Here is a 24520-nt window from a genome sequence, read left to right on the forward strand (position 1 = left end):
CGCCCCCTATTACATTGGGACTAACATAACAATCTGGCGAAAAGTGGGTGCAGCAATGCACCTCTCTGCCTACCCCGCAAGGGAGTACATTAGTACAAGGCGTGAGTGCGTGTTTTTTTTTCTTATTATGTTTCTTGAACAGAAGCATTGGTACCATCAGCTCTTGATTTGTAAAATAAAGATGAGTTCTCAGAATAATAACGACAGCATGATCACACAGACTCAAATGTCAATATGACACAATCCACAGACTATCCATTTTATTTACAAAATGCTGAAAGCTGCAAAAGACGCTTTCTGTTTCAAATTGAATTAATGTTTTTGATTATTCCCCCTGAAATTTGTGATTAATTTGCAAAACGTAGTAGATTCTTTACTTGTATTGTGAAATGAATGAAACAATGGCGGTCCAGGAGCTCTGCACGGGCTGTCTCAGCCGTGGACGGGATTTGTTGTGTCTTATTGATGAAACCGACGAATATTTGATTTACAAACAAATATTGTATGAAATCTCGGTAATTATCAATTGGGCATACGAAAACGCAGTTACTTCTACATTATTTATTACTAGACGTAGCCATTTCATTAACACACTTTCGAAATTAACTTGTTTCTAACCTATAAATGTTATTCCCTCTTAAAGAACGCAACCTGCTTGCCTATTTACAATGATATTTATCTACCTATCTACTTTGATGTAGCCGTTGTAGACCAACGCGTACAAAATAAGTTGCAAAGGGCATTGCAATAAATTACTCTAAGCAGTAAATCATATTTTTTTGTAAAAATTTATTTCATTTTCATTTTTTTTAGATCTATGATCCAACATTGATGGAACCAAATTTCTGTTGGGAATGTCGGGCGAGACTCAGGAGCTTTCAGGCTTTCAAGGAAAGGGTACAGAAAGCTTACATGAAGTTATCTGACTATGGTCCAGAGGTAACAAGTTATGCAGTTAGTTAGGTATATTAAGTTTAGAATAAGTCTTTTTTTGTAAATCTGTATTAGTTCTGCTTTTAATTTTAAATTCGGTTATAAATTACATAACTTATGTATATTTGCAACTAGCACTGGGGAACCTCCTACTGTATGAATGTTTACATTACTCTAGCAACACCAGTATTTTGGGTACAAATACAATATTTGTGCATGTATTCAAAATTCAAATCCATAATTAGAATATTTTTCTTAAAGTTTTAGTAACTTATCTTTGTCAACAGGCTATATTACAAGGCACACTGCAACCACCGCAACTGCAAAGCCATGCCGCCTTCAACTTCTCATATCCTGATACATGTGATACAGATGACTTGAAACTAGACGTAAAACGGGAAAACTCACAAGTGCCTTCCGCGGTGGAAACATGTATAGATATCAAACCCGAGCCTGTATGTCCCTTAGACACACATACGGAACCAGAATCATTCGCTTACAACCTGGAAATCACGAATAATGAAATAGAATCTGTGGTGAAAAAAGTAAAAGCTACGAAGAAAAAAGTCAAACCTGTAAAAGGGAAGAACGTAAAGAAAACACCAAAGAAAAAGGTTGTAAAAGTAAAGCAGTCCAAGAAAAAAGTTGATACAAAAGGCAAAGAGAAAAGTAAAATATCTGATGATGAGTCAGTTGTGTCTGCAGATTTTGTGCCTTCGGATGGGAACAGTGATGTGGAGGATCTAGATATGAAGGAAGCTGAAGCTGAGATTGCTAAGGAGACTAGCATTAAAGAGGTAAAAACAAAATCATCATCAATAAGATCAAAGAAAATTCAAAATATTTCTTTTCATGCTATACTTTGATTCCTATGATGTTTGATGGGCAGATCCTTATGCCTGGTAAATTTTTACCTTTTTAGGGTGTAGCAATAGCAATTAAGGACATGCACTTCAAAAACATAATTTAAGTATGTTACTAAAAAATTTAATTTACTTAATACTCTAATTCAATATTAAAATAAATAATTAGAGCGGTGGTAGCTCAGTCCGGTAAGCTCCGGCTTCTCACGCAAGAGATGCGGGTTCGAATCCCGGCGCTGACATGTACCAATGAGTTCTTTTAACTTAATTACAATGTATACCATCGCTCTTACGGTGAAGGAAAACATTGTGAGGAAACCTGCATATCTAGATTTAGCACATCTAGATATGTGAACCCACCAACCCGCAGTGGACCAGCGTGGTCGGAAATGGTCCAAGCTTAGGAAGGCAAATTCAAATTCAAATTCAAATCTTTATTGCATTCCATAATTAGTGTTACTTACATAAGGTGTTAAAATAATAAACAAGCGATCATTATGGACCCGGGAGGGCACAGCAATTTCCTATTAGGAGAAGGAAGGAGGAGGACTTAGCATTTGCATAAATAAATTTAGTTAGATTAAATAATTTTATCTTATTAATATTATTATTATTTTAATTAATTTACTCTTATTAAATTCATTCTATTCGTAAATGTCACTCTAATTTGCATTGGTAAATAGCGTGAAATACTTACATACATAAAATTTACAGCAAATCTTCACAATTTAGTTAAGATCATAATTCCTCATCGCCCAAATACTCGTTAATAGGATAGTAAGATTTCTGTAATAGTAATTTTTTAGTTTGTAAATGATTTTTTTTGTATTATTATTGCTTTTTAATGTTTCGGGTAATTTATTATATACTTTTACTGAAGAAATGTATACACTTGAAGAGTAGAGTTTCATTCGGCTAAGCGGTAAAATTAAATTATTTTTGTTGCGGCGCTGTTCATATTTTCTATTAAGATTGTCTCTTTTAGCATAGTATTCTGGGTAGTTCCGAACAAATTTGCATATTTCTAATATGTAAATACAAGGTAAGGTCAGTAATTCAAGTTTTTGGAAGTATGGTTTACAAGAGTCAGTTACTTTAATATTCATCATAATTCTTACGAGTTAATTTGGCAGTTTAGACATTGGGGATATGCACAAAGGTTCCACTCGAGAGAGCCAGGTGCAGGTACTTACACCGCCACAGAGAATAGAATAGAATAGAATAATACTCTAATTTATTGACTGTCCTTAGATATTTACTTACAAACACATTAAAGAGAAGATAAAACATAAAATTCTCTTTATTCCATACAAACAGGAACATTTTCACAAACATAAAACAGAAAATAAATAGCAAAATCGGTGGTCTAATTACTAAAAGTAATTTCTTCCAGACAACTACACTACTACAGAAAGGTAAAGATCGCATCCAGTGGCGTGCTTTGGGAGAGGCCTACGCGCAGCAGTGGACTGCTATAGGCTGACGATGATGATGATGATGAGACAACTGCATATAATTATAGGAAAAATAAAGGAAAATTAGATAATTAATTTCTTATTCCAGGTAATCCTGACGCCCGAAGAAGTGGCGAGGGAGAGAGAAGACGAGTTGAAGGGAGACAAGTTCCTTCGCAACCAGTTCAAATGTAGCTCTTGTATACTCGGCTTTAGGAGCTGGATTGCAGTGAAGAGCCATAATGAAACGTGCCATCATGAAGTAAGTAATTTGCATTTTCTTACTTTTTGTTTAGAACAGCTTGCACCACAAACAAAATATTACAAAATGACAACTTATAAATAAAATAGTACAAAAAAGCGGCCTTATTGCTTAAAGCAATCTCTCCCCAACCTTTCGATGGAAGAAGTTTAATTTGGTTCAGAAGTGGTTGCAGTTTATTTCACGAAAGAAGACCAAGATGGAGACCATAATGCTAGTGACCAATTGCGTCGCTCTGTCTTGCGTTTAGTTGTTTGCGCCTTAGAATTTAACTGAATCAGGGGCTCAAGAAATCATTCATCATATTAAAAAAAAAACACATTTCCACCAGAAAAATATAATTATAACATTGTGCAACATGTCAACTAAAGTAAAACTAACAGTCTTTTGTTGCAGTAACAGCAAAACTAAACAACCTCCTTCCATCCTTTTAAAGCCGCGTACAGACCGGCCCAACGAACGCCAACGAACGGTTTTCGTTGACCTTCGTTGCTGCAATCTGCGCTGTATTATTTTATGTATGATAAATATCCATCGTTGGGATAACCTTTGGCGTTCGTTGGCCCGGTCTGTACGCAGCTTTACTCCTACTTTACAGAAAGCCGGTTCATCAATATGCAACATATGCAACTGTAGATTTGCCTCGCCCGACGTGTTGCTCGCGCACTCCACATCTCACACGGTGCGGTATCAGTGCGCTAAGTGCGATCGTAGAGAGAAGAGCAGGGAGATACTGGAGGCGCATGTGCAGACACACGTGACCGAGGAGAGGACACACGAGTGCGATGTTTGCGGGCATGTTTCTAAGTGAGTTTGTTTTTATCACCTTCTATTCTTAGGGCTGATTTTTCAATGGTCAGATAAAAGATATGTGAGGAATAAGTGATGCTGTCGCGTCAGAATGTTTGTATAAGAGAGTGCTAGCAACATTTTATTCCTCAGATAACATTTATTTGACTATTGAAAAATTTGCGCTTAGCGTATTGATGACCAACACTCCCTAGTGTTTGCAACATGTTACTGATATTGTAGAACGTCGGTGATAGAAGGCAGTCTTAGGTGTGAACCGAGGTTTATACTAGTTTTAAATATTGCACAAATCGACTTCTGCAAGTGAACATTATAATAATATGTATGAAAAATTTGCAAAAGAATGCTTGTCATACCTGTTTACACCATTTCACATTAAACTGTATAAATATTTGTTCACCTTTCAGGTAGATTAAGGTCTTGTGCTTATATCAAACTTCAAAAACTTTTATGTACCCTTAATCATGCAAATAAATACTTTTCATTTCATTTTTTATGCACCGTATTTTGTATGTGTTTTAAACAAAAAAAAACTACAACTTCTTAACCTTCCCCTTTACAGTTCTCTCTCCCTACACCAGACCCACATGTCGCGCGCGCACGACGCCAAGCCACAGTGCGTGGAGTGCGGGAAGACCTTCAGCTCGCGCAAGACGTACCGGTACCATCTCAAGTGAGTCGGACTGTACCTAACATAGTTAATCAATACAAAGATGTAATAAATGAATATAAAGGGGCAAAATGAGCGAATTATCATACCAAAAGAAGTCAGTTACTACACAAATTTAACGAATTTTGAATAGATTTAGATTTTATCATATCGGGGTCACGAATTTGGCGATTTTGGTACAAATTCGCTTATTTTTAGCATATCGGATGTCATAGTCAGATGCTAGGACTAGACTAGTAAGTCATAGTGCTGACAGCATTGGTCAGTAAGGCTAGTGTCAGTCGCTGACAGACGCACATGTCGCGACGCCAAGCCGCAGTGCGTGGAGTGCGGGAAGACCTTCAGCTCGCGCAAGACGTACCGGTACCATCTCAAGTGAGTCGGACTGTACCATAGTTACACCTACATAGATGCAATAAATGAATATAAGGATGCATAATGAGCGAATTTTCATAGGAAGCAAAGTCAATTACTACAGCGTTTTTGTAAATTTTAAATAGATTTTGATATAATGTCGGGGTCACCACAAATCCGGTACCATCTCAAGTGAGTCGCACTGTATCATAGTTACACCTACATAGATGCAATAAATGAATATAATGATGCAAAATGAGCGAATTTTCATAGAAAGCGAAGTCAATTACTACACAAATTTCGATAGTTTTAAACAGATTCAGTCTACGCAGTGCCACGCACAGCAACGGTCGCGTTCATAACAGCGTTATTGACTCATTATCGCGAACACCTATAGTGGGCGAATGTGTGCTTAATACCACAGTGATAAAGTGTTTAGTTGCTTGCACGCTTATATATACCAGTTTATATTCTAAATGCATCGTACACCAACTAAGTTGTCTTCCTCGGAGTCGGACCTTAACCTAAGCATTTCATCTATGGATTCACGCAAGAGAAAACAACCAGAGCTGGATGACACCCTCGTGACCATGGTGAATAGGTTAGAATCCAACTTAAAACAATCGCTCAGTGATTGGAAGAAGGATTTCGACAGGAATATGTGCGATTTCAATAGCAGTGTTGTTGAAATGAAAAACGAGATCGGATCAATTCGCGCCGAATACACCGACATAAAAAACCAGATCTCAGAGTTGAGCGACAAACATGACGTCACCTCTGCCAAGGTTGTTGACTTAGAAGCGGCGGTCGGTATCATCGAAGAACAACACCGCACGACGGACCACAAAATCTCACACATCGAGCAAGAGCTGAAATCCCGTATCCTGGTCCTGGAAAAGAGGGACCATGACCGCGATCAGTACTCGAGAATGAATAATGTTGAGATAAGTGGCATTCCATCAAAGCCTGGCGAAAATCTTTTCAACATTTTAAAAGATTTGTGCGCCGTGATTGGTTTTAATTTCAACTCCAGTGACATCGACTATATTCATCGGGTCCGTACCTACGCGGCGACTAAGCAGAGCCCGGGAGCTGGTGCAGGCGGTAGCGCGGCGGGTGGTGCCGCCCCGGAGCCAGGGTTGCAGCAGCGCCACCCGCACATCGTGGTGCGCTGGGCGCGCCGCCGCTGCCGTGAGGAGATGGTAGCCGCGGCGCGCCTGCGCCGACACATCAACACGGCGCAGTTAGGGTATCCAGGACCGGCCTCCAATGTCTACGTTAATGAGCATCTTACTCCGGCTAATAAATTGCTACTTAAAGAGGCTCGCGATATTAAAAATAAGAATAACTATGATTATTTATGGGTAAAAAACGGTAAAATCATTATTAGAAAATCCGAAAGGCATCGTTCTATTGTGATCAATAGTGCCAGTGATTTAAATAAAATAAAGTGACTTATCATAACCGCTTTTGCCAGGTACTCTTTCGTAATATTGCTTTTGTTATACGGTATACTTTGTTATCGTCGCTCTAATAATGTACTAACACACGAAATAAATAGATTAGAAGATGTTATCATAAAATACGAATTGAACTTCTACTGCGCAACATTATTTACATTATTACATTGTAATAAATCTCTTAACATTGCTAGTTACTCATTATTAGAATACCTAAAATACTCTAAAATATATTTTGCATTTTTCATATAGCTAACTTTCTAAAACATGTGATAAACATAATGGTAAATAAATATGTATATTTATCAACCTGTTTACTGTTCGGCCTATTTGCTATTATCTGTAAGTTCATTAACGCATACCTGCCAAAACTGCCTAATTATAAGTATCTATTGCTACGCTTCATTGTCTTGCGCTTTCGCAGTTTATTTATTGTTGGACTTCAGTGGTTCTAGCACGGAAAATTACCATAAGTATTACATTATAGTGAGGATTTTGATATCACGCTTTTGCTTATTATGCAATGACTAGTAGGAATATACCGTTAAATGTTTATTTCCAGAATGTTCGGGGGCTAAGAACGAAGTCGCACGAGTTTCTTTACCGGGTACTTCATAGTAAAAACTATCAGCTGATTTGTATTTGTGAAACATGGTTAAATGAAAGTTTTTATAGCAAAGAATACTTTGACGATCGATATACAGTGTTTAGGAGTGATCGCAACGAGGAGGCGACGGGTGCGGAGCGCGGGGGTGGCGTGCTGGTGGCGGTGCGCAGCGAGCTGGGCGCGGAGCGGCGCGCGTGGCCGGGGCCGCGGGCTGCTGTTGCAGACTGTATCTGGGTCGCGATCCCGATGGCGCCGCCGCCGCCTCGCGCCACTTCCGCGGTCTGTGCCCGCGCCTCATATATAAACGTAGCTTGTATTTATGCACCACAGGGGCCAGGACACATGGAAGCATTAACAGATTTCTTTAATTCCAGCAGTGACCTAATTAATGACCATCCCGAAGACACTTTTCTTCTTGTAGGTGATTTCAATGCCAGTGTTGTTGAATGGATATATTTCAACCAAACACACTGTAATATAATAAAACCAGGGATAAATAATCCATACGTTAATCTTATATCAAATTTCATGGCTTTGACGGGTTTAAAACAATGTAATAATATCTTAAATAATAATAATAAACTGCTTGACTTAATATTCAGCAGTGTTCCATGTCAAACTAAATTATGTGATCTGCCTTTAATTTACGAAGATATCCAACATCACAGGGCTATAGAATTCACAATTTTTCTGAATCTTAAGTTATCTTTAAAGCGTAAAACTCAAACATTGACAAATTTTCACGCGGCCAATTACGATATTATAAACTCCGCCCTTGCTAATATTGACTGGAACACAGAATTATTAAATTGTAACACAGATACTGCTGTAGGTATTTTCTACAATAATCTCAACGAAGTAATACACCAATATGTACCTGTAAGGACATTATCATCACCAAATAGATATCCCCTGTAGTATTCTAAACCATTAATTACTGCTATGAAAGAAAAACGAAAAGTTCACAAAAAATATAAAACTTACAACAACCCGAATGACTATATTACATTTTCACTTCTCAGAAAAAGAGTTGAAAAATTGGAACGTGAGTGTTACAAAAACTACATAGAATATGCTGAAAATAAAATAAATTTATTTCCGAAATTTTTCTGGTCCTATGTGAACAATGTTTCGTCGAATCAGGATATACCTAATAACATGTTTCTAAACGACCGTGTAGCTAACAATGGCCAGCAAATATGTGATTTATTCAGTGAACATTTTAACTCGGTTTTCGAACCAAGTTCAACACAATTGCACAACGCTCTTAATCTTCCATCATCATCATCATCATCAGCAATTCTTGACATAAATACAATACATTTAGACGAAAACATTATTCTCACAGCTTTGAAATCCGTGGATACTAATAAAGGTGCAGGGCCAGATGGTATACATCCAGTCTTTATTCGTAAATGTGCCCCGGCTCTTAGCAAAGCACTTTTCTTAATATTTACTAAATCAATTCAAGAAGGAATTTTCCCTTCACTTTGGAAATATGCTCTTATCACACCAATACCGAAAAAAGGTGATGAACGGAACATTGCTGATTATCGGCCAATATCTAAATTAAATATTTTTGCCAAAATTTTTGAAAAAATTGTAACAAACCAGTTGTCAAAATTAACCTCCAATTTTATTTCCGACACTCAACATGGCTTTCGTGTGGGTAAAAGTGTGGACACAAATCTATTAACTTTTACTGAATCTGTTCTTGAGTCTATGGATAAAAACGCACAGGTGGACGCCGTGTATACTGATTTCTCCAAAGCTTTTGATAAAATTAGTCACTTTACGCTACTGTCGAAATTGTGGGAGATCGGTATACACGGCGACCTCTTCCGGTGGTTGCTCTCCTATTTGGAAAATCGCATGCAGGCTGTAGCTCTAAAAGGGTTTGTTTCAGATTACCAAATAGTAAGTTCTGGTGTCCCACAAGGGTCCCACCTGGGCCCCTTGCTTTTTATACTTTACATAAATGATATAGGATCATCCATTAAGTTTTCTAATCATCTATTGTACGCGGATGATGCCAAAATCTTCAAACAAATTAACTCTTCAAATGATTGTCAGCTACTCAAAGCGATTTGAATAGCGTTCAAAACTACTGTAATGAAAATAGCCTATACTTAAATCCAAAAAAATGCTTTTCTATAACATTCTCACGTAAAAGAAAACTTTATGAATTCGATTATTATCTCTTAGACGTCACGCTTGAAAAAGTAACAGAAATCCGTGATCTAGGCGTTACTATTGATTCAAAACTGACCTTTATTCCCCACATAAAATATTAAAAAAGGCGTTTCAAAGATTAGGTTTTATTTTGCGAATGGGTAAACCTTTTCATAACCCCAATACATATTAAACTTTATACTACAGCTTCGTAAGGAGCATCTTGGAATTTGGTAGCTCAGTTTGGTATCCTCTTTACGCTAAACATAACGATCGTATAGAAAACTTACAAAACAAATTCCTCAAGTGCCTAGACTATCGTAATCGAAACCAGTTTGACAATTACAAATCTTGCTTGAAAAGATACAATGTTCAATCTCTTTGCTCAAGACGTCAAGCAATTGACGCATCTGTACTTTTCAAAATAATACAGGGTCATCTTAACTCACCTCCGTTAGTAGAACGTATAAAATATCGAGTTCCTAGTCTCCGACTTCGAAATAAAAAACATGTTTTGTTTCATATCTCCCGTGCTAGAACAAACTACACCCGAAATTCATTTATTAGACGTGCCTGTAATTTATATAATACAAAACTATCGTGTGTCGAAATATTTGGCAATTCTTATGCTGCTTACAAAAGTAAAATCAAACAAATGTTATTTACCCAGGATAGTACATAATAAAAATTTGTTGTGAACATGTTACTTACCTACTATTATACCATGTTAGTATAGTTACCTGCTATAAACCTATAGGTATTTTTGTTGCATAAATTGACATAATAATATGATATGTTTTTTTATGTATTAATTCTCACCTATAACTCCATAAATAAATAAAATAAATAAGGCGTGTGTTCTACATTTACCTATTAATATAATATAAACGCAATTAAACTTAAATAATTATTCTTAAATTTAAATGTAAAGATAAGCACTTCAATTGCCTTTCTATATGTGTGTTCTCTCTTATTACTTATAGTTAAGTAAAATTACTTACGTTTATAATTAATAAGCTGTTCTGTTAACGCATAGTTTATAAATAATTAGTTAATCTATCTGAACTGTAGGCCTTATTATTTGTGTCAAATGTATTTAATCATTGTTTGTTTGGCTGTTTGTTCAGTTATTAAAATAAATAAATAAATAAATTTTGATGTTATCATGTCGGGGTCACCAATATGGCGATTTTGGTGCAAATTCGCTTTTTCTTAGCGTTTAAATAGCCAATAGAGCTAGACTAGTTTATAATGTAAGTGTTGTTGACAAGCCCTAGAGCTACACTAGTTAGTTACAGTGCTGACAGCATTGCCCAGTAAGGCTAGTGTCAGTCGCTGACAGACGCACGTGTCGCGCGCGTACGACGCCAAGCCGCAGTGCGTGGAGTGCGGGAAGACCTTCAGCTCGCGCAAGACGTACCGGTACCATCTCAAGTGAGTCTTACTACTCGTATACCGGTATATTACCTAACATAGGTAGTGGCAGTAAATTAATAAGAATATAATATGAAAATTAGGGAATTATCATACAACTGCGACGTTAGATTAAAGAGCGAAGTCAATAACAAATTCAAATTCAAATGGTTTAATCGACGTAAAATTTTACAATTATTTGTCGATAGTCATCTACCACCATTTCACAAAGGCCCCGTCATTGAGAAGGAAAGAAATGGCGAAAGAAACTCCTCGGGCATCTTTTCAACAATGTGTCTTACGAAAGGCTGACATCTTTAGTAGACCATGGATTACTCCTAATCTTATAAAATGTATAAGACGCAGAGACGCTTTCCATCGTAAGTCTACTAAAAAACCCGTCGACAATAATGTTGTAGCAATGTATAAAAAGTATAGGAACACCTGCAATAACATACTTCAAAACCTAAAAAATAAATATGAGAGTGATCTAATTACTAAAGCGAATGGAGATAGCAAGAAAACTTGGAAAGCCATTAAAACTATATGCAATCTTAACCCAAAAGCTAAGGAACACTCTCAGTTGTTAAATATGACAAATAATACAATTGAATCGCTTAATTTAGTAAATGCGTATTTTACCCAGGTCGGGGAAAATCTTGCCACCGATATTCTAACGAAACTAAATACAACGGAACAACAACTTGCAAATCTGGTCCAGGCAGTCAACCCGCCAACACAATCTTTCTACATGACACCAACAGATGATATAGAAATTGTCAATATAATAAGTCATTTCAAATCTAGCTCTGCATCTGGATGGGATAATATTAGTAATAATATTCTTAAACAAAACAAACAATCATTATCGTCTCCTATTGCTTTTCTGTGCAACTTAAATATATCTACAGCTATAATGCCAGATTCCCTAAAAATTGCCAATATAACTCCTGTACATAAATCCGGTGATCAACTAATGCCCGAAAATTATAGGCCAATATCACTGCTCAGCTGTCTATCAAAAGTAATTGAGAAAGTAGTAAATAAGAGACTTCTAGCATTTTTAGAAAATAACAAACTGCTTTCTGATAATCAATACGGTTTTCGTCACAGGAGATCGACAGAGGATGCCGTTGCTCATCTTGTGGATTTCGTATCCAGCACACTTGATAAAGGTGATAAGTGCATCGGTGTCTTCTTAGATCTTGCGAAGGCGTTTGATACCGTTTCTCGACCAATACTTTTTCGCAAATTAGAGTCAAAAGGCATAAGAGGTGAGCCCTTAAAATGGTTACAGTCCTACCTCTCTGGTCGTACGCAAAGAGTTAAGTCTGAAGAACACCTTAGTAGCTTAAATTCCATTGACTTCGGGGTACCACAAGGTAGTGTACTTGGGCCGACCTTGTTTTTAATTTATATTGACCAACTTTGCTCCCTTGAACTGCTGCAGGCAGAACTTTTTACTTTTGCGGATGACACAGCTGTAATATTCTATGGCAAATCTTGGGATTCAGTACAAATGGCTGCAAACTTAGGTATAAATGATATTGCTAAATGCCTTCAACAAAATTTATTAACTTTAAACGCCACCAAGACAAAATTTGTCAGCTTTAGTATATCCAAGCGTTCTGCTCCGATGAAACCTATTAACATTTGTATACATACATGCCCAAATAAAAATCGATGTTCTGATTGCCCCAGTCTACAAGAAGTAGACCACATTAAATATCTTGGAGTGTTTATCGACAGCAAATTGTCATGGAGAAAACAAATTAATGCACTCACCCAAAGAGTAAGAAAGTTGTTTTACGTATTCAAGAGACTTAGACATGTTAGTAATAACTCCACACTCAATTTGGTGTATTTAGCTCTCTGTCAATCTGTGCTCACTTACTGCATAGTTTCCTGGGGCACAGCATGTAAAACCCATCTGCTGAGCCTTGAGCGAGCACAACGTGCAGTTCTTAAAATTGCATTCTGCAAACCATACAGATATCCGACAGATAATCTGTACAGGGATGTAGAATGTCTCTCTGTAAGACAGCTGTTTATAACTTCCACTACATTAAGGTTTCACAAAAATGCCCTAGCTACAGCCATAATATCACGTGCGGCAAGACGTACCACGTGGCATACAGAGAGAAAGTATACTGTCTTTGGACAGAGGTCCTATTCTTTTCTCGGTCCCTTTATATATACAAAAATTAACAACTTGCTCAATATATTGTATATACCTCGTAAGCCATGCAGGGCAAAAATAAAAAGATGGTTGTTGTCACTCGATTACAATAAAACTGAACAATTTATAACCACATGCAAATAAATTTAATACCTAAATCATAATAATAATTTATCTTAATTAAAATAACTTAAATACTATACATGGGTTAGATACTTAAAATATAATTAATTGGTGTTGTTTGTATGTATTCTATATATTTTCATTGCATAGATGCTAAATGTTATAATTATGTATAACTTATTGAATTGTTAAATTGTTTAATTGTACAACTTAATTTAATTGTTTAATGGTTCAACAATGTAATAACTTCATATTTGCTGAGTTAATTAGTAATTCACGATTTTTAATGATTGTTGGATTTAGTTATAAGTAGTTATATTGCACAATATCGGAAGAGACTAGTACCCACAACACAGGGTATCCTAGTGTGGGGCTAGTGATATTTTTTGAATAACTTATCCTGTATACTTAAATAAATATTTCATATTATTTCATATTTCATTTCATTTCATTTCATTTCATTTCATTTCCTTATAATCTATTACAATTTTTACTTATATCTAGTACCTACAATTTTACTTAAGTACCTATATCCATTTCATTTTTTCAATAGCCTTAGCTGAGGTGGACAAGACCACGCGTTTTTGTCGTTTAAATAATCATTTATACTATAGTAAGCTTTACTACATAATGTAGCTTTAACATAATTCTTAAATTTTTGCTCAGTAAGGTTTATTGCTTCATTTGATAATTTATTATAAAAACGTATACAGTTCCCCATGAATGATGTGTTTGTTTTCGAAAGTCTGAGTGTGGGGAAAAGCAACCTATTTTTGTTTCTGGTCTCAATACCGTGAGTGGCTCCTACTTTACTAAATGAATTTAAGTTTTTACGAACATACATAATATTTTCATAGATATATTGGCATGGAACAGTTAGTATACCTATTTCCTTAAACGTATCTCTTAATGAAATTCTAGACCCTAATACATATATGGCTCGAATTGCTCGTTTTTGCAGAACAAAGATTTGATTAATGTCAGCCGCTCGTCCCCACAATAGAATTCCGTAAGACATAACACTATGAAAATAACTAAAATACACAAGCCTGGCTGTATCTACATCTGTTAACTGTCTAATGGTTCTAACCGCATAAGCTGCAGAACTCAATCTACCGGCTATCCTCTCAATATGGGGTCCCCATTGCAACTTTGAGTCAATTGTAATACCCAGGAATACCGTTTCATTTACTAACTCTAGCTTATCGTTATTCAATGTCAAATATGTCTCTACTTGTCTTACATTAGGCAAAGTGAATTTAATACATTTTGTTTTCTTGGAGTTAAGAGCTAAATTATTTACAGTGAACCAATTAGCAACTATGGAAAGAGTACTGTTTGCATTGTCAAAATTGACTTCTTGTCGCTTCAACTTAAATATAAGTGAAGTATCATCAGCAAACAGTACTATCTCACATAATTTATCTACCAAAAACGGTAAATCGTTAACATATACAAGAAACAAGAATGGTCCTAAAATCGAGCCTTGGGGAACACCCATACTGACAGGACAGCCAGCCGAACGCACTCCATTTATGTCAACTAGTTGAGTTCTGTTGCTCAAGTATGATTCCAATAATGTAAGAGCTTTGCCAGTTAGCCCATAATATTTAAGTTTCATAAGTAGAGTGGCATGATCCACACAATCAAATGCCTTCGATAGATCGCAAAATACACCCACAGCATCAAGACGCTCCTCCCATGCACTAAATATGTGTTTGACCAACGCGACACCAGCGTCAGTTGTAGATCGACCTTTGGTGAAACCGAACTGTTGGTTATGGAGAAGGCCGTGAATACTAAAGTGCGAAAGCATTTGATGTAGCATAATTTTTTCAAATATTTTACTCAGTACTGGCAAAACTGATACAGGCCTAAAATTATTGGGATCATTTTTCTCACCAGATTTAAAATTTAACTGCACAAATTTCGATAGTTTTTAATAGATTTAGATTTTAGACGTACCGGTACCATCTCAAGTGAGTCGCACTGTACCGATGTTACTTGACATAAGTAGGTAGTGCCAGTAAATGAATATGAACATAATATGCGAAATGAGCGAATTATAATATTATGTCGTTAGACTAAGGAGCAAAGACAATTACTGCACCGTTTTGAGAGTTTTGAATAGATTTTCATGTTATCACGTCGGGGTCACCATTATGGAAATGTTAAGATGGTAGTTTAATTTCACTCCAAAGTCAGGGTTCTAAATTAAGCTAAATCTAGGTGGTATGGTTCAACGTTAGAATTGAGAACTTATGATCATTAATGCAGCTATTGATGTCGATTCTGAAGCCAGAAATTCTAATTTTAACGCTGTCAAACTAAAAAAATTGCTAGCATAAAATGACATTTACGGAAACAATCAAAGAGTCGAATTTTAAACAAAGAAATTAAGGTTTTGACAGCTCTAAATTTAGAATTTTTGCCTTCAGAATCGACATCACTGTAGCCACTTCAGCTTGCACATTGTAATAGTTATGACATTTAATAATAATAGATTGTTTTATGCTTAAAAGGCCGCCTTTTTGTAATATTTTATTTTTATTTTATAAGTTATTTTTTGTATTATTTCCTTTGGTGCAAATAAAGAGTATTGTATTGTATTGTAATAGTGATTGTTATTCGCAGCGTGCTGCACAAGGGCCAGAACCGGTTCCCATGCCCGCACTGCGGGAAGGTGTACCAGTGGAAGTCCAACCTGTGGAGGCACATCAAGAACCACAAGGTATGTGTGAGACTCAAGCTTTGATAAACAATACTAATAAGATGGAGTGTCGGCGCAAAAGAAACGTCTCGGGCGAGTTTCCAAGAGAGCTCTTATTTTGAATTTAGTTCGGTTAGAAGATTAAGTGCATCTTGCACAACAAAGTTAATCAAAATTAAATTGTTTCAAGGTCATATATTTAATTTGATTATCTTTGTTGTGCCAACCACGCTTATAAACTTAAAACAATGAGATAGAGTCGCGGTCAGCACTGCCGATTTGCTGTTCCTACGTTTCGGAGCGCTACGCTAACTAAGTCTGTATCCCGTTGCTTGCGTGACATTTCTTGTTCGTTTATTTGTCGATTTAGAGAGTGACCCCTCATGTCATTTACACCCTGTATATTTCATAATTCACATCCTGTATATTGTTTACCCCAGGCGCGCGACAGTGGCGACCTCTTCTGCGCGCCGTGCAACAAGCGTTTCGCGTCCATCGCGACTTACAGACAGCACGTGAAGATATCGCGACGACACGTGTCCGAGAGCGAGTTCAAGTGAGAAAGAGATATGATATATGTAAATGTATATGAAAAAACACTTACCCCCTTATTTATAGACAGTGTATATCCCTCTTTGTCAACAAACAATTTGTTCTTTGACGGGGGATTAATCTATAGAGATTATTTGTACATATGTATCGATGAAATATTATTTGATTCATGCATCTAGAGTCCATGTCTCTTAGAAAGACGGAACGTTGGACGGAAGTTTGCGCGGGGGTGGTATTGTAATTTTGGTTTTATGTTACCTGGTATTAGTCAAAGAGTTTTACTCTTTGACTAATACCAGGTAACATAAAACCAAAATTACAGTTTCGGTTTCCCGTTGTACAAACATCCTACAGAGCCTTTTTATGTTATATTTTGTTCTATGAACTGGGGATTAATTTTGTCTTGCTTGTAGGTAAATCAGAACTGCCTTATCTTAACCCTGAAGTGATCATGTATCTTTGCCCCATATTGTAACCAACCCACCCTAACTGCCAGTATCGATAGTTAATATCATACGCAAATAAATGTCTGTTTGTCTTTGTCTTTACGATTTTGACATAATAAAAAGTTACATTCTATCAAAATCGTATGAAAGTAACTGTCAGCTATCGATAGATAGTTATTTAAGGGCCCGTACAGGGTGACGTGCCGCGCCAATTTTGGGTTTTCAATGCTCTTCACACAGCACACGCAGTGACACGCACACATGTAAGTTTGCACAGTGGGTCAATAAACTTTTACTCGCCAACTTTATTGACAATTATGTTCAAGTACATTTTGGGTGATTTTAGGGTAAGTAAGTATAATTCTTACTTACACTGGTAAGCACCAGGAAAGAGTAGAAATTAATAGGGGTGCCACTTTACTCTATACTCAGAACCCGATTAGCTTTCTCAAACAAATGTGGTATTTACTTGTAGAAAGGTAACTACAAGTATTAAAGTGTAGATAATAAGTTTCGGGCATCCTCCAGCCAACTGAACCCCGACGACAGAGCAAAGTAAATACATAGTGTCGCAAAAGGGCTATACTAAACCAAAAGGGGATGACTCAAGGGGTCATTCTGAACAACTTTTGTTCTACGAGATTTGCAAATTCGCGAAAAAATATATTCGTTTTCCATGGTAAAAAGTCACATGTCCAACAAAGTTTCTATGAAAAAGGTTTTTTTTTGTTAATTTCCAAAACTCGTAGAGCAAAAGTTCAGAATGACCCCCTATCTTACTCCTTTTTACCCGACTGCCGAAGGAGGAGGGTAATGTTTTTTGATTGTATGTATGTATGTTTGTTTGTTCCCTCCTGTAGCCTAAACGGCTTGATAGATTTTGATGTATGAGGTATTGTTAGAAGCGTATTGATGGCGCGATGGTTATAGGCTATGTGACGTTCCATTAAAATGTACATAGCGCCCTCTAGAGGACATAACGTGATGATCGAAAAAATAATAATTCAACTTTGCCGCGTAAGGTATCAAATGAAAGGGCTTGATTTTCACATTACAAAAATATGCATATTGAAGGTATTTAAATAACAACACCAAAATTATTGAAATAAAAAATGATCATGAACTACTGACGTAAAATTTCATAAAATAAAAACAACTAAAAAGTTACAAATAAAAAAATACAATTATAAACAAACGAAAAACCCGACTGTACGCTAAAAACATGAAAACAAGTCCCAATGTTAATGGAAAGTATCGCAGGCGGGGACCAACTTGACCGCCACTCAAGGCCGTTTTCTAAGTAACATTCAGCTAAATGGTGAACCCTCTGCTGGTCCCCGCCTACGATACTTTCCATTAACATTGGGACTTGTTTTCATCTTTTTAGCGTGCAGTCGGGTTTTTTGTTTGTTTATAATTTGTTTAGTACTATATACCGCTTTTTCAATACCTGTAAGTACATTTTTTGGTAGCAGCATAATATTTTTACTTAATTTTAGGGTTTCGAACGTCAAAAGAAAAAAAGCAACCGTTAGGTATAGGATCTCTTTGTTGTCCGTCTGTCTGACTGACTGTCTGTCACCGCCCTTTTTCTCAGAAACGGGTAAAGATATCAAGCTGATATTTCGCATAGATGGGGAGTACCCTAAAAAAAATATTATGGTACTCCCTGTCCCACACAAGTAAATTGGGGCTTATATTTTTTCCAGTTATTTTGATGTGTATCCTTTTTTTTCTTTGTTGTTTTGTATAAGTATGTGTTTCTTTTCTTTAAATCTGTATTTTTTTGTTGTTGCTGTCTATGTGTCGAATAAATGTATCTTTATCTTCAAATCACGCCATCTATCGTTTGTTTTTTTTTGTGGCTACTGTCTATAGAAGAAATTCCGTCATTGACAATTTTACGTTACGAATTTATTTTTATTTATTTTATTTTTATTTTTACATTTTCGTGGAGAACCAACAGCATTTTGTTAATAAATAATTATTACTTATGAACACATAACAACTTGATGCCATTAACAGAATGAACTTAGTAAACTCAGTAAACCTAACACATCCAGAGGAAAAATAAAATATCTTTCTCTCTCTCTGAAAAACATACTTAATAGCCTAAACTCGATGCTTTTAGCTATTAACATCTTTGAAATAAAATTGAGCCACCACCGTGTTATGCCCTCATCAGATCCTCACGAGACCATACCTCAACCAAGAGACTGTATTTTTGATCCCTTACCTAATGTTCGTGCGTATTGTCATCACTTAGATCCATTCGCTATATTCCTGCTCCTCATCAGACCTTTACGAGACTGTAATGTCACGAAAATATTGCACACTATCTAATTTAATTTAATGTATTGAATATACTGGAAGAATTATGCTTCCTCAATTTCAAATCAAATTATGTTAGTGTCATAAAAGTTGAAAAAGTGCAATGACAACCAATGTGCAGTGATTTTGTATCTGTACGCGATAAGATCGCGAGCTGTCAGTGCTGCCTAAACCGACGTGACCCTTCTTTGGAGGCCAGCGGCCAACTGAGTCAAACGTCACTTGTGTTTATGATTTTATAACACAGAAAGCCGCCATAGATATTTGTATGAAGATTTGAGGGAAAAAAATTGCTCAAGTTTGGGATTAATTTACACAAAATAAGTGTGTGTTTATTAAAAAACAAGGTATTTAGCGCCTAGTCCAAGCCTTTAACTTTATAATATGATAAAAATCATATGAAATTTCTTAATAATTACGACACAGTTGTTACAATACGGGAGTGTGATTTTCTGGTTATTCGTCATATTCTGAATTTTATTTACAGTTATCCATAATCATTTACTTGAATTCGAATCGTTCAGCACCTAGCTAGACTCTTCGGCTACCTGTGTGATTTTTTTCAAGGTTGTAGAGCATCGTTTACTACATAATTCTATGACAATCCCAACCCTCGATTCCCCCTTGCAGACCCTTAAACTGTCAGTCCATACCACAACACTCTCACTGATAACCCCCCACTCCACAGCTTCATGTGCACGGACTGCGGCAGCAAGTTCGTCTCCCGCGCCAAGCTGAAGGAGCACGTCGACTGGGAACACCTGCACAGGACCAACTACACGTGCGCGATGTGCGACAAGGTACTCATCTAATTTTCTATAGAGCACATGCTGAGTGAGAGCTATTTTGCTGGCACACAATACACGTCACAATTATTCGATATACAAACATTTGTATTGTAAATGATAAAGACTCAATACAGAATTTGTGGATAAACCAGTGCCGTGAAACTAATTCTATGGCATTAATTTAGTTATGAAAATTCAGCCTAAGGGTCTCAGCACATATTATTATAAGCTAAACGTAAACGGATCGCCTTTTTTTTCATCTGTCAACCATATGCTGGCGCTCGCGAACTCGCGTTCTACTGATTGACAGAAGAACAAGAGGCGATCCGTTTAGAAAGAAAGAAAGAAAGAAAATGTATTTATTTCTAATACACACAGAAACAACACATAGGTACATTTACAAGAAAAGGTTAAAAAGTAATAAAAAAAGTAAATAAAACAATAAGCAGTTTACGTTACTCTTATATTATTATGTGCGGTGACCATTAGGAAATTCAGTCTTGAATGTATCAAAATAAATGCATTCTTTTTCAGGCGTTCAAGAGCAGCACGTCCCTGTACGTGCACTTACAGAATGTACACAAGAACAAGGAGGAGAAGGACAACTTGTGTCACGTGTGCGGGAAGAGCTATCAGGTGAGCAAAATTATAATTGTCACTAGCTGAAAGTGGACCGGACAGAATGGTCTAAGAACCAATAACGATATGACACAAAAGGTCATTAGAAATAAAATAAATAAATAAATAAATATGTGGGGACATCTCACACACGGCCATCCGACCCCAAGCTAGGCAGAACCTGTGTTATGGGTGTCGAACAGCTGATATATCTACACAAATACATAGATAGATAGATACTAATTATAAATATCAACACCTAAGACCCGAGTACAAATATCTGTCTTTAAACAAATATCTGCCCCAGCCGGGAATCGAACCCGAGACCTTCGGCATAGCAGTCAGGGTCACTAACCACTGCGCCATTCGACCGTCGAAAGGTATTTTGTCCCGAATAAGTTTTTTTATATAGCTATAACTTTTTTCTCACAGGGATTTGAAATGAGCTTCCATAGTAACTATTGTAGTACCTACATTAAAATACCTTTCCTTTTAATGATATATTATTATGTCGTGTCGTTATTGGACCAGCCGCCATAGATATTTGCCGGTCTTCCTTTCCATGGGAAATCTTTTAAGCTGAAGCGAAGATCATGGGAAACAGCTGTATAATTTTAAAGGGTTTGACGGTCCTGAAATATATTTAATTTGAGCCTATTATTATTATATTAATTAACTATTCCACTCTTAACTCCACAGAGCACAGCCAAGCTGAAGTACCACATAGTGGCCATGCACACGGGGGCCACTCCCTACACGTGCGCGCAGTGCCCGGCCGCGTTCAGCTGGTACAGTAGTCTGTACCGACACACGCGCGAGGTGCACGGGAAGGTGCGTAGCGTGGGACACCCGCGTGTAGCGTGGGACACCCTCTGTATCTGTATATACACGTTCAGCTGGTACAGTAGTCTGTACCGACACACGCGCGAGGTGCACGGGAAGGTGCGTAGCGTGGGACACCCCGCGTGTAGCGTGGGACACCCTCTGTATCTGTATCTACACGTTCAGCTGGTACAGCTCCCTGTACCGACACACGCGCGAGGTGCACGGCAAGGTGCGTAGCGTGGGACACCCTCGTGTAGCGTGGGACACCCTCTGTATCTGTCGTATCTACACGTTCAGCTGGTACAGCTCCCTGTACCGACACACGCGCGAGGTGCACGGGAAGGTGGGTAGCGTGGGACACCCTCTGTATCTGCAGCTGTAGAGATGCGAAGACTGTAGCGAATACCAACGGCAAAGAAAGGAGAACCTACGTTTAGTTTTTGCAGTTTATTTTTATTGCATTTAGCTCTAAATTTGTTGACTGTCTGTCTACAGTAACTATTGTATTTTTGACTTGCTCAAGAATATGATTGCTTTTTTGTGTGAAATGTGCTGTAAAACTATTGAATCTATTTCTGTACATTTTTCACCACTACCAAGCCACTTCGGCTGCTGAACTTTTCCTCCCAGAATTACTTTTAAATTAACTAAACTTTTTTCTCCAACAGATAAAAGGTGCGAAGAAGTCCAAAAAGCCCAAGAAGCCTGCTCTAGCTCCGATCCTGGGCCCAGCCTCATCACTCGCCGCGTCTCTCGCGCAGCCGCCGCCCGGCCCTTGATACTGATGGCGGTGTAATATGTGATGATGTGGATTTTTGTTACATGTAATATGTGATGATTTGGATTTGATTCTTGCCAGAGTTTTGAGGATGTAGTGTAGACGATTCGCAAGGCACAAATTGAATTTTTTGCTATGTGAAACTTAAATTTTATCATGATGTAATTTTTGTATTTTAAACCTATTATTTTACCGATTTACATAAAAAAATTACTTCCCCTCCCCGGTTCATAGTTTTTCAAATGAAGAAAGTTCGTTATTTAGTCCCCTGAACATAGAGATACCTCTAACCTTTTTACGGGACTAAATACAAGTGGTTTAAAATTTACAATTGCGTTTTATACATTCGTGTTCTCATATTGAAAGAGTTGTATGAATCTCGGGTTTTACTTACATCACAATCTTGTATTCATTGATCTCACAATGTAACTGATTTTTTTTTACTTTTTTAAGCTTTATATATGACATTTTTTAAAGTAAGTTTTAAATGTGGTCTTTTTATGACACAAATTAATTTTAAAATTACTTTACCACGAATAATTGAACTAATAAGAATTCCAGTATTATTTTAAATCATTCAATAAAACTTGACTGATATGTAAATAGTTCACATTTTTTGTAACAAGTTTATGAAGTAGATTAATTAAGTATTTTAAGGAAATAAAAGTAAAGTTTACTACTAACTCGGTGCTTTTTCTTATGCCATTCAAAAATAGTATTCCGACCCATACAATTTTGCATTTTGGTGTCTGAATTTTGCGAGTGGCACTTTTTGTGAGTGTGTGCCCGTGAGTGTGGAATATCTGAGAAGTAAATAATAGGTATATCCAAAATTACACTTATATATTTTATTCAAAACATCACATCGAAGGCACGGGTGCTTATGGCTATAAAACGTCCTTAACATTTATAAAAAAAACATCACTGGCTTTTGAGCATTATAAAATAGTAAAGTTAAACAAAATCACTTATATAAAATAGAAACATAGTATTATAATAACAACAAAAATAAACATTATGTATTAAAATTATGCAAAGTATTAAGTAAGTATGTACTTACTATATTTTTCCAGCAACCATAGGCTGTATACTATACAATTAACGATGTATTTTAATGACACAGCCAAAAAAATAACAATTTACAGCGAAACTGAACGCACCATTTTTAAGTTTAGTTCTGTTAAAACGACAAATCATCAATGGGAGATTTTTTGCAAACTCATTTAAAAGTACTAAATTATAAATGGCGCTAGTAATTCCTTAATACGTCGACCACTCCAATAAGTAAAAAAATGTCGACATTTTCGTCAGAAAGTCTATCATCCATTGTTTAAAATTCAACCTTATGAACGCATAATTTACTATATCTCAAAGTTAAGCTAGTAAAGTGGTAAATTAAAATTTAGTGTCGTTTCAGTCCGCTTTAGTAATAATTAGCTTCAAAATTTCGGCCATCGCAATCTGAGATCAGCCAACAAAGTTAATAAGTTACAACATTTAATTGTAATTCAACTTCAACTCCTAAAGTTAAAAAGTATGGTGGCAATAATTTAGCCTCCTAGGCTGTGAGTGTAGGTAGGTGTAGACAAGTGTAGGTACAGCCATAGACTAATTAGTGTATTAGTCTTTAGTACAGCCAAAAAAGAGATAAATATAATATACTCTCACAGCGCTGACATTTTGATCCTAGAAGTGGCAGCAGATAGACGATAGATAAGTTGAAGAGCTTCTGTGTATCTTTCTTTGACTGTACCAATACAAGAGCAATTTGTCTCACCCACACTCTAAAATCATCAAACTCAAGTTTTCACAGAAATATCGTAGCTTAAATAGCAATATTTACAAACAACTACAACAAATAAAGCAAACATTTTATATTTTTATTGTACATTTTTATTGTACTTTCTGAAAACAGGTGTTTTTTTTTACATTGTAAAGAATTTTGGTTCAAATTATGTATTGTATAACCTAACCATAGGTCTATTTTGTACCAGTCTTTGTTATAAAGTTTATATCAATCAAATTGTCAGCACAATAATGCTGCCATAGCAATAGCAGCCATTTTTTTCTCTAGCTTACCTTAATTATATGAAAAAGGTGACATCTGCTATTTTATTTATCCAGGTATAGTGCCACAAACTTATCTGTTCCGGTGACAGCGAACTAAATTGA

At 36.5% G+C, this 24520-nt stretch overlaps 1 protein-coding gene across 1 annotated transcript; it reads left to right on the forward strand.

The window, feature by feature from the left end:
• Nucleotides 1-253: 253 nt before the first annotated feature.
• Nucleotides 254-22999, forward strand: LOC105393961. The gene is made up of 16 exons (XM_048624288.1): nt 254-515; nt 814-939; nt 1221-1730; nt 3360-3512; nt 4111-4319; nt 4885-4997; nt 5259-5367; nt 5903-6595; nt 7518-7692; nt 10928-11019; nt 15935-16031; nt 16451-16566; nt 20028-20139; nt 20662-20763; nt 21445-21576; nt 22239-22999. Exons 1-16 carry the CDS (start codon nt 390-392, stop codon nt 22347-22349), a joined length of 2976 nt encoding a protein of 991 aa, XP_048480245.1. The 5' UTR covers nt 254-389; the 3' UTR covers nt 22350-22999.
• Nucleotides 23000-24520: the final 1521 nt, after the last annotated feature.

This window comes from Plutella xylostella, chromosome 11 (genome assembly GCF_932276165.1).
Source record: "Plutella xylostella chromosome 11, ilPluXylo3.1, whole genome shotgun sequence".
NCBI lineage: Eukaryota > Metazoa > Arthropoda > Insecta > Lepidoptera > Plutellidae > Plutella > Plutella xylostella.

Coding starts and splice junctions, on each gene's coding strand:
- LOC105393961 (XM_048624288.1), top strand. CDS start 390: ATGAATGAAACAATGGCGGTCCAGGAGCTCTGCACGGGCTGTCTCAGC. Junction 1,731..3,359: donor AGGAGACTAGCATTAAAGAG/GTAAAAACAAAA, acceptor TTCTTATTCCAG/GTAATCCTGACGCCCGAAGA. Junction 20,764..21,444: donor TGTGCGGGAAGAGCTATCAG/GTGAGCAAAATT, acceptor TTAACTCCACAG/AGCACAGCCAAGCTGAAGTA.